Source organism: Lates calcarifer, linkage group LG13, assembly GCF_001640805.2.
Source record: "Lates calcarifer isolate ASB-BC8 linkage group LG13, TLL_Latcal_v3, whole genome shotgun sequence".
In the NCBI taxonomy this organism is placed as follows: Eukaryota; Metazoa; Chordata; class Actinopteri; family Centropomidae; genus Lates; species Lates calcarifer.
This window is the reverse complement of record NC_066845.1, coordinates 632,487-647,249: the sequence shown is the minus strand read 5'-3', so window position 1 is coordinate 647,249 and position 14,763 is coordinate 632,487. Positions and strand designations below refer to the sequence as shown.

General features: G+C 42.7%; 1 protein-coding gene across 32 annotated transcripts in view; it reads right to left on the bottom strand.

The window, feature by feature from the left end:
* camk2b1 (calcium/calmodulin-dependent protein kinase (CaM kinase) II beta 1) overlaps positions 1-14,763 on the bottom strand; it is a 71,866-nt gene that overhangs the window by 39,370 nt on the left and 17,733 nt on the right. For 27 of the 32 annotated variants that reach the window (XM_051074986.1, XM_051074995.1, XM_051075005.1 and 24 more), the window contains exons 6-9: positions 5,642-5,714; positions 2,002-2,104; positions 549-632; positions 275-369 (exon numbers count right to left, since the gene is read on the bottom strand). In XM_051074986.1, coding sequence (XP_050930943.1) covers positions 275-369; positions 549-632; positions 2,002-2,104; positions 5,642-5,714 — 355 coding nt within the window. Of the gene's footprint in view, positions 1-274; positions 370-548; positions 633-2,001; positions 2,105-5,641; positions 5,715-10,897; positions 10,971-14,763 lie in introns of all 32 variants that reach the window. The other 5 variants (XM_051074987.1, XM_051075009.1, XM_051074992.1 and 2 more) reach the window with 1 other exon arrangement.

Here is a 14,763-nt window from a genome sequence, read left to right as displayed (position 1 = left end):
GTCTTTGCCCTGTGAGCCCAGAATCACTGCCAGAGAGTCAGTCAGACTCTCTCTCTCTATTTGGCACGGAGTTGAACGCGATCTAAGGTGAGGCTCCCTCTCTTGCACCCCCTGAAATATGAATGAGGTGACTGAGTTACGTAACAGCTGCCAAAAAGGAACGAGGGCAGTGGGAGGAGAGGGGAGGGCATTACAGCAGGAGAGGAGAGGAGAGAGAGAGGAGAGGAGAGGAGAGGAGAGGAGAGGAGAGGAGAGGAGAGGAGAGGAGACTCACATCGTAAGCCCCAGCCTTGATCTGCTGGTACAGCTTGTGCTGGTCCTCGTCCCAGAAAGGAGGGTAACCCACCAGCAGGATGTAGAGGATCACCCCTGAGACACACACGAAAACACATATGGACACACACACATACACACACACACAGGAAAGCACAATTTGTTAGCAAATGTGCATCGGTGTGTTTCTTTTTCTGTGCATAATAATCTAAGCACTGCCATACAGTATGTGCGGTAAGTGTGTAAATGAGTGTGTGTCTCTCTGTACAACTCACCGCAGGCCCAGATGTCCACAGGTTTGCCATATGCCTCCTTCCTCAACACCTCAGGGGACAGGTACCCCGGTGTGCCAGCAAATCCTGCAGTAAAAACACACACACTATTGATTGACATGCTCGAGGCGACAGATTGTGTAGCTGCTATCCTGGGATCAGCTCGTATAGAAAGCAAGATAATCTTCAGAAAGCTGAGACCCATTCATCCACACAGAGGACTGAGATTTTAAAGACAGATTTGAGGCTTTAAGGCCAGTTGATTGTGAAGGACTGACAAATCTCTGGGCACAGACGCCACCGCTGATGGCTGCTGACGTTTCCAGCAGAGATCCAGGTGAGATGTGGAGGAGTGTCTCAACAGACCTAATCTGAGACCGACAGGTTCATTCACCCATTTCATTTTTCTTTGCTCATTAACCTCAAGGTAAGAACAAAAACGTGCAGTACTCTACATAACCATTATGAGTACTTGTTCACCATTTATCTAATGCAAGAACAATAAAAACAAAACAATTGAAAACATCTTTCTACAGCCTACAACTCCACCATTCAAACTACATGACCACAAGAGGGTGCACGCAAAGAATAATTGGATATAAGCTTGAAGTTAGTTACTTTATGGAGATGCATTGGTGGAAGAAGTATTCAGATCATTTACTTAAGTAAAAGTACCAATACATCAGTGTAAAAATACTTCATTACGAGTCCTGCATGAAAAATCCTACTTCAATAAAAAGAGACTGCAGGTCCCTCTGACTGATATATTATTACATTAAATAATGAATACTGAAGCAGCATGTTACTGTTGTAGCTGCTGCAGGTGGAGCTACTTTGAACTGCTTTACACACAGTTTTATAAACAGGGACAACAGATAAATCCGAGGGGTCGAAGGGGTGAAGCTGTTAACATCTGGAATGTGACCCTGACTGACTACACACTGCTTTTTGTAAAACCTCAGAAGCCAAAAAGGTTGGAAACCACTGGTTTAATCTTTAACAATGTGTAAACTTGTCATATTATCCATTGTGTAAAATCTTCATCTTAAAGTAACTAGTAACTAAAGCTGTCGAATAAATGTAGTGGAGTATAAAGTGCAATGTTTTGCTCTGAAATAAAAGTGTAAAGTAGCATAAAATAGAAATACTCAGGTAAAGCACCTCACTTAAGCACAGTACCTGAGTAAATGTACTTTGTTACTTTCCATCTCTGAGGAGATGTCATCTTTCTGAGTCCCTCTCTTTTTAATTGAACCTTCCCAAGTGACTCCATAACTTTACTCTGTCCTGAGGTCTTCAGAGCTTCCCTTACTTATTAAGGAGTTCTGACCTTTGCGATCTGCACCACTGACAGCAACTGAACCTTATTCTATCACTACAGTCATGAGCCCCTTTCACAGCTTTGGTAAATAAACAATATGCAGCTGTGACTCACTCCTGTATCCACTGTACCTACCAAACCAGGCCTGCTGATCCCCCTGCACCTCGATGGCCAGGCCGAAGTCGGCCAGCTTCACTGCAGCGTTCTTACATTTGCTTGCCAGGAGCAGGTTCTCTGGCTAAAGTGGGGGAGAGGAGAGAAATAAGGTTACAAAGACATTTAGAAATGAAGGATGGGGGTACAAAACATATTCACTGTCCTAGTGGGAGGGGGGGGAGTAGAAGTAGACAGCTATGCATGCAAGTCTGTAATGAGGTTCATACAGTACTGACACTGTATTCAGCACACACACACATACACACACTGATAAACACAGACATAGATTTAATTTAAATAACTTGCATGGACACATAAAAGCTTTACAACAAAAGTTAGTCCACATTTCAGCAAAGTGTTAAACCTGTTCAGGCTGCAGTGCTTTTTTGTCCTAGCCTCATGTGGTGTGCTGTGGTCTATAGGCTCCATCTCTGTGGCCCAGATAATGTAACCAGCCTCATTATTCTCTGTCAGAGGAGGGCTCTAATAATGGGCTGCTATCCCCACTGGCCCCTGCTCTCTCTCACTCTCTCTCTCTCTCTCGCGCTACATCTCTCTCAATCTCACTTTATCACAGAATCTGTTAAAGCAACTGGCAATTCTGAATGACAAATAAAGCACTCTGGTGGGAAGCATTAATAACAAAAAAAGGTAAAACAATGCCACTTTCTGTCCACTGTGTTGATGAGTTAGTATGACTATTTAGCAAGTAAGCTAGGCTAAGAATTTCCCAGTCCATTATGTAGAAACAAATACATTTAGTTCTTTATTTCTGCCTTTAGAGCAGCTCTGCCTCCAAGAGCTGTTTGTATATCTGAAAATCCCAGACTGTGTTATCATCTGCAGCCCTGGTTTGTGTTTGGTGTACACAGAGTGCAGTTTTAAAATGCTACTACCTTGTTTTGGCTGAACTGACTTTAACTGTGTCAACAGTAACACCTGCATGCCTAGTGTTTGACATTTGCTGATATTTAATAGCCTGGCACTTCTGTTAATTGAACAGAAGGCCACTGTGTGTTGTTACTCACAAGAACTTTTCTCATGTCTTTCAAGGACTAAAGTAAGTCTCTTTAATGTCACCAATTCAAGTCGTCTCTTCCAATTAGCTGGCGTAGCTGTTTCCTGAAATGCACCAGTGTGAACAACAACACAAGTGCAAACTTAAAGCATGTAGGGAATGAGGACATTATATTTAGGCTGCATTTCTGTCCCTGCCTCCCCCTGCACTGCAGCAGCGCATCTTTGCATCCTCTGCCGTCCTTCCTCTGCTCTCTCCTCTCAGCTAATTTGTTTAGAGGCGAAGGAATACTGTGTATTTAAAGCGCAGATACTTAAAAGTGAGCTTTTATAGCCTCTGAGTACTTAAGTAAAAGAGAGGGAAATGAGCAAGAGAGAGGGAGACTGTAATCCTAAGGCTCTGTGCCTACCTCGTGTCTTCACTTGGTTAGGCTTTACTCTTTTGTAAATGGGAGAGTTAGAACTTGCCAACACTGCAGCAGTAAGATAATCCGTGAAAACGGATGTGGGTGGAATTTCTGATGTAGCTTGCTCTTCCATCAGAAAGGTGCATAAACACAATGCAAAACATCCAGGTCACGAGTGCAAACACGAGGGCAGCGATCGCCATCACTTTTTGACATGAGCGCTCCTTCCCTCTGCGTACACTGAAGACATGTGCACACAGCTGAGCACACTGATGGCTGGCAACTGCTCTGGTCGAGAGGGAGGGTGCATGGAGGATAGAGAGAGCTGTATTCGAGAGCAGGGCATGAGTGGGTGTTTCAAATGGAATGAATCCCAGCTTTCTCGCTCCCTTTCTATTTCTCTGACTTGAGAGGATCTGGAGCTGCTGAGGCATTCCTGACTAATTCCTTAAAAGAAAGTGGCAGAGATCTAGACCTCCAATTTAAGCAGAATGCTGTAGTGTGGAAAGATAAAACTGGCCCATTTAATCGAGACATAAATTGCACTTGAAGAAATTATTCAGTTTGTGTGTATAGATTAAAATCAAAGGATTGGCTGAAACCAGACACCTGAAAAAAATATCTACAGCAACACTCAATATATGGCAACATGTTAGAAGAACATTTCCGTCTTTCCTACAAATGTATTGAAGTTTATTAATACCCTGCCCTGATTATAGTAATTGTATGCATCTCTATTATAATGTGCCAATGTTATAATTTCATCCATTACTTGTGTCAGACTAAAAAGACTGACTGACATATGTGAAAAGCAAAAGGAAATGCTGAGAAAACTAAACAGAATCTGCTGATGTTTTTTGGGTTTTATGTTTTTTTGGCACACATAAACTGTAAATCTGTTCGCTGTGTTGTCATCTCATTTGCCATAACCCAATTCCTAATTTGAGGGATCTTGTCACCCAGGCTGTCCTCAGTCATCACACTATGACCTATTGCACGAAATGCTCCGCGATGCTTGGGTGTGAAACCAGATAGGCGTGTCGGCTAAATAAAGAAATAGCCACAACAGTTCTGACAAACACAACACGCCTTTGCTGGAATGCTGGGACTGACATTTGCATAGAAGAGGTACACACATGCACATACAAAAACACAACCAGGTACAGGACAAGACGAGACAGCGAAAGGACTGGAAACAGTTTGATTTCAGTCTGTGATGACGCTCATTCGCACACAGCTCATATCTGTGGTCACAGATACTGCATTAAGCCAAATTTAAATACTTACAGATAAGTTGTTAGTTCACGTTAAAAAAAAGCTATGTTTCATTTGACTGAGAATGCATCTCAAGCTCGGTAAAAATCCTTGAGAGCAAAACGAAACATGAACCATATGACACATGTGGAGTCTACAAAAGACATCTATTAAGCAATCCCACAGTTCCAAGAAACCAGGTCAGAATTAGCAGCTGGCTCCTAGTTTCCAGCCCTAAAAAAGACTGTGCCACAAGCCAGTCTGCCAATGTAAACAAATGTCACAACATTGTGAGTTAATTGATGGCCATTTGCAGAAAATGTCACATTTGAAGCACTGAGGGTCATTAACTGATTTATAGAGGCAATCGAAACACACAGGGTGTCTGATAATCAATAGTGAACATCTTTCTCTCTGACTAGTAAATGAACCAGAGGTCAGATTAAGTATCCCCCTGGACCATCTTGAATAGATCCATCGATGACTAAATCCTGTTCCAGAAAGGTTACAGAGGAGAGGCGATGGTCAGACAGTATGACCAGCAGTGCATGCTTGAAACCTCCTCAGACTGGGGGAAGTGTTTACACAGCAGGAAAAGAAGGTGACCGCACAGAGCCAGAGAAAGGTCAGGGGTGACCACAAAGCTGTGACGACTGTTCTAACTATGAGTGGGGAGAGGAGCTCTGGCCTGGCTCTTAACTGTACAACTGACCACTGTGTAAACCTAAACTGTATTGTGTAGAGTTAGTAAACCAGAAACTGTGAGTGAGACAGTTCAAAACCCTCCCTGACATCATATCCACAACATTACAGACAGTTTCTCATTAACTTATCAGACATACACAGACTACACAAATAACACACCCACAACCCCCCTAACACAAATATATATATACATAAGTACACTTTCAAGGGACAGCGAGGTGATCCCCATCACTCACCTTCAGGTCCCGGTGCACCACGCCCATTTGATGGCAGTGAAGCACCGCCTCCAGGATCTGCTGGATGCAATGACTGCATGCAAACACCAAGGAAGGGGGAGGGGGGGCGCATGTTAGTCTGAGCAGCGCTACAATCCCATGCACAGGCCAGGGGTGTGGAGAGGTAAAGGGGAGGGAAGGTTGGGGGGGGGGGGGGGGGTATGAGGGATAGAACAGGGGGAGTTCAAAGGGCTCTTCTGTCGCCAAGCGTCGCACTTTCACCTTTTATTTGCTTCATATGACCCACAGCTAAGCACACACCCAGGATTATGAAAATGAAGCCAACCAGGTTGCACGTAAAACCTTCCACCTAGTAAGCGACTACGTTGCTACGCAGGCTAGGTTAGCTAACCATATTTAAAGGAGCTATATATACGTTTTTGCTGTTGCTACATAGCCAGTATTAACAGCTGTTTACTTACCAAGAGCTTCATCCATCACTGTGTTTACAAGACAAGAGGTTAGAATACGCAGCGCTACTTCTTCATGGGGCTAGCTAGTTAGCGTGTTAACTTTAGTAGAAGAAAATTGACATTAACAGAGGCAAAACAAGAGCTAACATTAGCGTTGCTTTCTATCACTGGAGGAAGTTTGATGCTGAACTCGAAACATTTCCTCAAGATAAGTAAACATCTGTTAATGCTAACGTTGACTATGTAGCAACAGCAAAAACTTACATGTAGCACCTTTAAGGCCTACTGTAGTATACATTTCATAGACTACCAACATTTTCTATGATGTGCATCGTAATACAAAGCATGGGCTCTGTGCTTATTTGCGCTTTCATGTTGAGCTTCCCATATAAAAGGTGACCTGAGTTTAAAACAGCTTCTGTGGGTGTGACTGAACACCCTACAGTGCAGCAGATGTCATCGATGACCTTCATTGGTGAGGGTTTTTGGGGGGTTGGCTGTCGCTGTGGGTTTTGAAGGGCTTAACTGTGGGTGCTCTGCAACAGAAGATTCCTTTGAGTCAGTCTATTCTGCAACTAAACAATGGGTATACTCTATGTTCTTGTGATCTATTCTTCCTAGATGAGTATATCCATGGACACACTCATCCAAGAAACACATTGTACTGTTCAGTTGGCTGCAGGTGGATTCTAGATACACCACCTCCCTCCATGTTTTAGCCAGCAGGCCTTGGGTGATGAAAGAGGGTGTGAGAATGTGGCTGGCCATGGGGGGGCACAGAAGGCGTTGATGAAGGAGGCAAGGGAAGGAGTGAGTCATTGTGCAATTAATAACATTTAAAAGATGTGTCTGGGATCAATGCCATGTCTACTGCCAGTCTAGCTGGCCTCTGCTGACAAGAGCTGTCATTCTGATGTCAGTTAGCCCCCTGGCACTAAAAATAAAAATCCAAAAGTCGAAAACTGCGTGAGGAGCACTGAGGGGCAATTGAGGTGTGAGTCTAAGCAGAGAGTAGATGATATATCTGACCAGGGGAAGAGAATATATATATATATATATATATATATATATATATATATATATATATATATATATATATATATATATATATATATACGTTAAGACAGACAACACATACGTGTGTGTAGGACCATGTACATTGCCTGAGTTTGGCTATGAGAGGTGTGGACTGATGTGGAGCTGCACAAACACACACACACACACACACACACACACACACACACACACACAAACACACACACACAGAGAAGCACCTGTGCTGCTGGGGATGTTGCGAGGTGTGAGGACAAAAGCCTGACTGTGCATGTCTTCCTTCCTGTGCACTGACTTAATCAAAATTCATCAGGTTCAGATTTCTGAGCCCAATTTACAGTTGTGTTTAATATTTTTTGTATTTCTAAATATTGATTGTCTTAAGTCTTATTAATACACCTTTCTCTGTCATCAGTGCTCTACACTGTGAATTTGTTACTAGAAACTGATTATTATTAACAGCTGCATGCCATTGTTTTTGTCTCTTTTTATAATATTTAGTTCCTGGTTCTAATACTTGGTTGTGAACAGTTTTATCAGAGATAGAAAAAGCTCTGAATATGAATAACTGCTGCTCTACCTGCGGTAACTGACAGGTCGTTAGTCAGATCGATCAGTTACAAGTGAGAGAACAGCAGCTGCCGACGTGTGTTTTGTTGAAAAGGAGGAGTGTGAGGACTAATAAATGAGCATCCCTGTGTGTGTGCATGTAAAAAAAATGTAATGCTGTGACTGTGACGGTATTGATCTTTCACAGCGCTGTGATAGGACAACAAGTCTGAACAGTTAGGCAGTTAAACACCATCCAAGTCTTGTATCACACACCTGGGATTTAAAAAAAAATCCTACTCCTGTTTCCAAGGTCAAAAAATAACTTTAACACTTGAGAATACATTTACTTTGAGGGGAAAAATACCAGAAGTTTTAAAATAACTTATGGAGAGAGTTTATTTTGAAGTGGTTACAGGACGTTTTATGCTTGAATTAAAAAAACATACAGTGGGATTCTGCTGTTACCTTTACACTGTGTGCCATAGTTCACTGATTGCCATAGCAACCACATCCACATGGATTATTTCTTGTGTGCGTCCTTGATGTTTGCATTATTTATGTGGTGGTCTGAAAGAAAAAACCACTCCACTCCGACATCTGAGAAAAGTCTGAATAAACAATTGGGATTTTTAACCGTCATCTAATGTTTTAAGAAATTCCAGATGCAGGGTTTATGCAGGATACCACATAAAATACAATTTGGTGACAGATATCACTGTGAAGCAAATTAACCTTAAGGTCAGATGTCTGGGACAACAGTGCTGAGGATTTCCCAGCAGAGTTTTGCTAACATCACCCACAAAAACTCTATATAACCAATGTTACTTCCAATAGCAGGCTAGAAAACATGTTTAAGATCTTTGTAAATGAAATGTAAAACTTTTTATTCTAAAGCCTTTTTGATGACATTTAAATAAGTTTAAGTGGACTGAAGATGCCCTGTTAGACAAAGAATAATGAGTAAACCAGTAGCCTGAATTAAAACTATCATACACTGAGCTGTAAATAGAGGGAAGCTTTATCTCTTTAATCTAACATACATACAGAACCGCAAAGGGCTGACTTACAGTAATAGGCTGCAATATCGCAGGAGACTAGCAGTCTGCGAAATATTATAACATGAGAGAAACAGGAGAGAGGGAGAGACAGAGAGTGAGAAACAGAAACAGAAACAGAGAGAGAGAGAGAGAGAGAGAGAGGAGAGAGAGAGAGAGAGAGAGAGAGAGAGAGAGAGAGAGAGAGAGTGGACTGGCATGGCTGTAAAGTTCAGGGCTATAAATTAGAATCCTGTGTCTTGTTTCTAAAGGTCTCCCAATGAATAAATACTGGGCAGGTCACATCTACGGCCCAAATACTGAAGAGCTGCTGTGGTGCGCTGAGTGATCACTAAAAGCCAGCATGGCTGCATGTGTCTGTAACTGTGCGGTCGAGGCTAAATCAACTCCCATCTATGAAATGCGCGCGTGTTCTCTTGCGGCCTCATTCATACAGAAATGTGCTCCTGTGTGTAGGTATGCGTGCAGTCCATCCTCCCCCCACTTTGTCAGCTGTTGGGCTCTATAACCCGCGGGCTGAGAATCCTGTGCATGAGTGCACGTTTGTGTCTGTTGCTCGATAGAAGGAGATCATCCCAAACGTTCCTGCGTTAGTTAGCGGCTAGGGGTGGTCGTGCCGTGGATATCACAGCCAGCATCTGCTGTGTTTTAAGATCTGTTGTGCTCCCTTATTACCCTTTGTTTTAACCTGTCTTCTGTATTAAACAGCATATAAGTAAACATCAGTGCCATTATTTTATTATTTTGATAGGATATAAATCTTATCAAACTAGTATTTAAAAAAGCAATCTGTGTATAAACAGTGTTTCTGTGTGCATATATAATCTGCAATAAGATGTTTGTTTACTGTTCTGTTGCAAACTAACAAATGTCCCCACTTTACAGTTTTCTTCAAAGAGAAACTGGATAATTAGGTCCACAGATAACTGCCACAAATGCCATGGGAGTTAAAAAATAATCTGGTCTTGTTTCAAGCTGTGGCAACACAGTGTGTGAACCTGTTTTGTGAACTGTATGTTTTCAAGAAGGTGTTTTCTGTGAACTGATAAACTGCTAATTATTACAGTTGTTTTATGTCTTTGAATCAAATGTGCAGTAGAAATAAAAGTGGTGCCAAAACATGACCATACAGTTTAATGTCACGCTGTAGTCACTAGTCACGTGTGGATACTGTGCTGCAAGATCTCATTTTTTGGCAGAAGAAAAATACACAGTGAACATTTTAGAGACTGTTCTCCTGTAAAAAACGAGCCCACAGGTCGTCTGTGCAGCAGCTTGTTACGACCCGTGATAAGAGGAGGTTGGAGTGGATGGATAGATCAACACAGAGCGAACCACTAAGGTCTAAAAAACAAAAGGGGAGATGACGCCATTGACGGGCGACCACATGAAACAAACCGTTTGATTGAAGGTTGGTTTGAAAACTGATGGAAACATTTGGGACAATGATAGATCTAGTTGTTTTTAGACATTTTTCTCCTCTATAAAGACATGCTCTGTGTTGAATGAGGCTGTTTCGAAAATACAGGGATCAATGCGATAAAATACACGACTCAAAGCCAGAGAGAAGGGAGTAGGTGGGAAGGAAAAAAAATCAATGAACACAGTAAATATAACTGTGGATTTTTTAAATTAGCCTGTTGGGAGAAATTGATGGTTGCATGGACATGTGTAAACACTGGATATTTATTACACCTGCAGACGGCTGTGTGCACAGTGGGGGTGACTGTGTGTGTGTATAAGGCTCATTCATTGATTGATCAGGTTGTCAGTCAGTGCAACAGGAGCTTTTGTCTTGTAGTTGTTTGTAAAATGACTGAGAAGAGTACGGGTGGGAGGGCAGCTGGAGCAGGGAGGGCGGGTGTGTGGGTGGATGAGGCAGACCAAGGGTCCTCCAATTTAAATCAAAATACAATACAGTAAAAAAAGCAAAGAGGAAACATAAGAGCATACCGAGAGACAAGTCGGACAGGCGGACATCAGACCAGCAACTGACAGGACCGACACGAACAGACGAGACGGAGGAGGTAGGTAGGAAGGAAGGAAGGAAGAAAGAAGGAAAGGAAGCAGGCAAAGGTTGTGGGGAAGGGGGAGGTGAGGGGGAAGGGGGGGGAGGGTGCAGATGCTCCTCTACATATACTAACCTTCAGGTCCCTGTGCACTATGTCATGTTGGTGAATGTGATGGACACTTTCTAGAATCTGATGGATACAGTGACTGTGAAGACAAAACAAGAGAGAGGAGGGACAGTGTGGGGGGTGGAGGGGGAGTGACAGGAGAGATGGACCATGGGGATGTAAAGAGAGGGGTGAAGGTGGAGGAACAGAGGGGAGGAGGGTGATGGAGAAGAAAGAGGATGCCGGGTGAAGAGAGTGACCAGGAGGGCAAATGTGAGATGAACCAGACCAAATCAAAGATGAGAAAATTACAGGTTCAGATTAGAGGAGGCCAAGTGACAGAGATGTCAGAGGAGGAGGAGAGGATAGATAACAGGTGGAAGAGAAGAGAAGCGAGAGGAGGAGGAGAGGGAGATTGATGCAGATAGAGATGTTGGAAGGGGAGGGATGGGAGGGTGAATGCGGGTGGAGGAGACAAAAACGTTTCGTTTTGCTTTTTTAAACATGATGAGAGACAAGAGCAGCCACAGCAGAACAATCTGCCAGACAAAAAAATCACAGCAACACCGACAGAGGAGAGGAGAGGAGAGGAGAGGAGAGGAGAGGAGAGGAGAGGAGGAAACTGAAAGAAAACAAAGTGACAGATTGTGAAAAAGAAGATAGGAAGATTTTGAAGAGCAAAGAGAGATGAGAATATATGAAAGAAATGGAACGCTTATGTATAGGATGAGACTGAATCATAGAAGACTGGTGGGCTGATACCAGGCTATTTTTCCATCACTAAAAGAAAAACACATCAGTGCGTGTGCACTATAAAGAGATACACGTACCTGCCTCACTATTGTGTGTGTGTGTGTGTGTGTGTGTACATTTAAATGTGTGTGTATGTAGGCTTGGTGCAGTGAGAGAGATTGTAATGTGCAGAATATGTGACTAATAGCAGGCGCAAGGAGACAGGCAGCCTGCAGGATCCACACCCACACAGTGTCTAATGAGTGGGAGGACTGAGAGAGAGAATGAGAGAGATATATGTGCATGCCTGCACATAAACACACACAAATCTAGAGAAACATTACGCACACGGCTTATAATGCAACACTCCTCAACATCAAAAGTACATGTCTGTTACTGACTTCAATGAATTCCCTGATTTTAAACCTTAACATGTGACAAAACTCACACGAATCTAATTCTACTGTTAAGTTTCATAACATTTGACAGCGCCACCCATCAGTGGACTTAATGTTATTCAGGACGACTTAATGCAGCTGAAAATCCTGTTTCTGCTGACGTTTACTGGTTTAATTTCTCACCTTTGCTGCAGTGATGTAGTGCACTTTAGGTTCAAGTGCAACAGATCACACCTCTGACCACACTCTGTATCACTGATAGCTGCAACACACTTTAAACTTTTCACCAGTCAGGGCTTTTTAACCTGGTGTTCAGTTACTCTTTGACATCAGACCCAAACTTCTGTCCTGAGTTAACTTTAACAGAATATTTAACCCAATTTTTAATCTGTCAAATTCTTTATTCTCTTTCTTACAATACTAAAGGCTAGGTCATTATTCCAGGACCTGCAGCTTCATTTTGCAGTCTAAGACCAGCCCTCGTCGGCCTCCTTTAGGCCAGCTGTATACGGTGAGATGGATCGTCCTCTCCCTGTTTTGTGTTGTATTTTTCCAGGAAGTTTACACCTCCAAATTTGTCACAAACAGCTGAGATGCTTCGAGAATAACACACTTCCCTGCTACATGTCTTCACCATGACATTATACACACCTCCTGGTCCTGTTGTTTGACCTGACTTCTGCTCCTCAATATAAAGTGACTGAAAATCCATCTGTATGACCTGACAGTGACCCATTGTGTGTGTGGTATTTAGAAATGTTAAAGCATCTCCGTCCCACTCCTCTGTTCGTCCGTTTGTGCGTGCTTCTAAAATCTCACTGTCCAAAACCATTATGTCATTCCAAGGGAGTCGTCTGTTCGTGAACTCCCGGTGAGGGACAAAGAAGGGGAAAAAAAGTGACTTGCTCAGCACTTTGAGCTACAATGTCCCACTGTTCTCTGCAGGAAAGTAAAGTGATACTGGGAGGAAAATCAAATGCAGAGCCAGTCTGTGTGTCAAGAGAGGGCACCTTCTCTCCCTCTCATATGTCTGTGTACGCTTTCATTACTGAAACACACACTGTGTTGAAATAAAGCATGTCCAAGCAAGAGAGGATCAGAATATCTCTATATATTAACACGCAAGAACAATATGTTGACTGTTACGCTTTAGCACTAAACCGTGGACTGTTCCTTTTGGTCGTCAGATCTGCACACACACTCTGATCTCTGACTCCACCTGCCCAGTATAAAACTGCACAGGGCCTCAGTTAACTGGGATGTAAAGCTGATCATCTAGTAGCTAAAGAGAATATTATTTGCTTTGAATCTGTCCTCTCCCTGGTGAGGTATACTGGAATTCTTTGGTTCAGCTTTAGCTGTGTTTTACTCATAACACAGCTGAAGAGAAGCTCAGATAGACTCTGACAGGGGGAGACAAGGTGTGATGCAGCACCGTTTGAGGTCTGTGTGAGTGTGTGAGTGTGTGTGTGTGTGTGTGTGTGAGACTAATTATTGTAGCTAATTAAAGTCCCACTTCTTGCTGGTCTCCAAGGGAGTGAGGGAGGGGGGCTGGCCTGGATGACTGACATTCAGAAGGGAGGGGAAAGGAAAGTGTGTGTGTATGTGTGTGTGTGTCCCTGAGCCAGGGGTGAGTACTTAAAGGGTTATAAGGTGGGTAGAAAAGGCAGCAATCACCAGGGGGTTGAGATAGGCCAGTTATAAGTACTGCAGCACACGGTAGGTAGATAATATCCTACACACACTACCATCGACTAAATGCTTAAACCCACCCCTTACTCTAACCTTAACCAGGACCAGCCAAAATGTCCTCACTTTCCAGAAATGTCCTCACTCCCGAGATCTAAAACTCAAATGGTTCCAAAGAGAGACAGGTGTACGAGCCCTGCATTTACCAAACAGACAACAAAACCGGTAAGGAGCTGGATGCAGTCAGTCAGTCGATGAAACGTGCATGTTTTTTGTTAGCTGGCAAAAGTGACTGGGCCAGATCCAAAACAGAAGCTCCTCAGCAGCATCAGGCATAAGGAGAAATCTGCTGGCAGCTGTTGGAGTCTGCTAAACATGCTGTTTCAACACAACTGTCCTTTTCAGTTCACTGGAGAAGAACAGGAGAAAAAAATCCCAGATAATTAACACAGTGAAATCCTCTACCTCAAGCACAATTTTAAGAAAATGAACGACCGTGAGTGAAGGTGACAACAACAGAATAAACCAGCCTGTGCTTTTCTTTTTTTTTTTTTTTTTTAAACGACTAACCCTGACACAGCTGAAAGTTTATCCACCAGTGTAAAAGGCCAAAAAACTCTGCTGGTCCTCCGAGGTGCAGGAAGGTAAAAACCCAGTGGTTTAAGATGAATGGCTGAGCTTTAATATTAAAACCCAGTGAAAAAGAGACAGATGAATGCTCCTCTCATATGTCAACCTCAACACATGATGTGCAACTTTATGTTCTGATATATACAATAAAGACTTTTTGCAATACGTTTATTCAGTGAGAGAGACAGTCATCGCTTTTTAAATGACGGGAAGTGTCTTTAAGATACTGAGTCAGATACTTTTTATTAGGTGTGAAAAAAACAGCACAACACAGCGACAACTGATATAACTGATGTTCTATCTATCATGGCTTTGTTAACCACTTACCAGTTACTATGACACACACACACACACACACACACACAATCTCTCTGTGTCCTTTGAAGAAGCAGCATATATATTGATTTGTGTACTACTTCTGCTACATGTAGGATGTAGGACTGT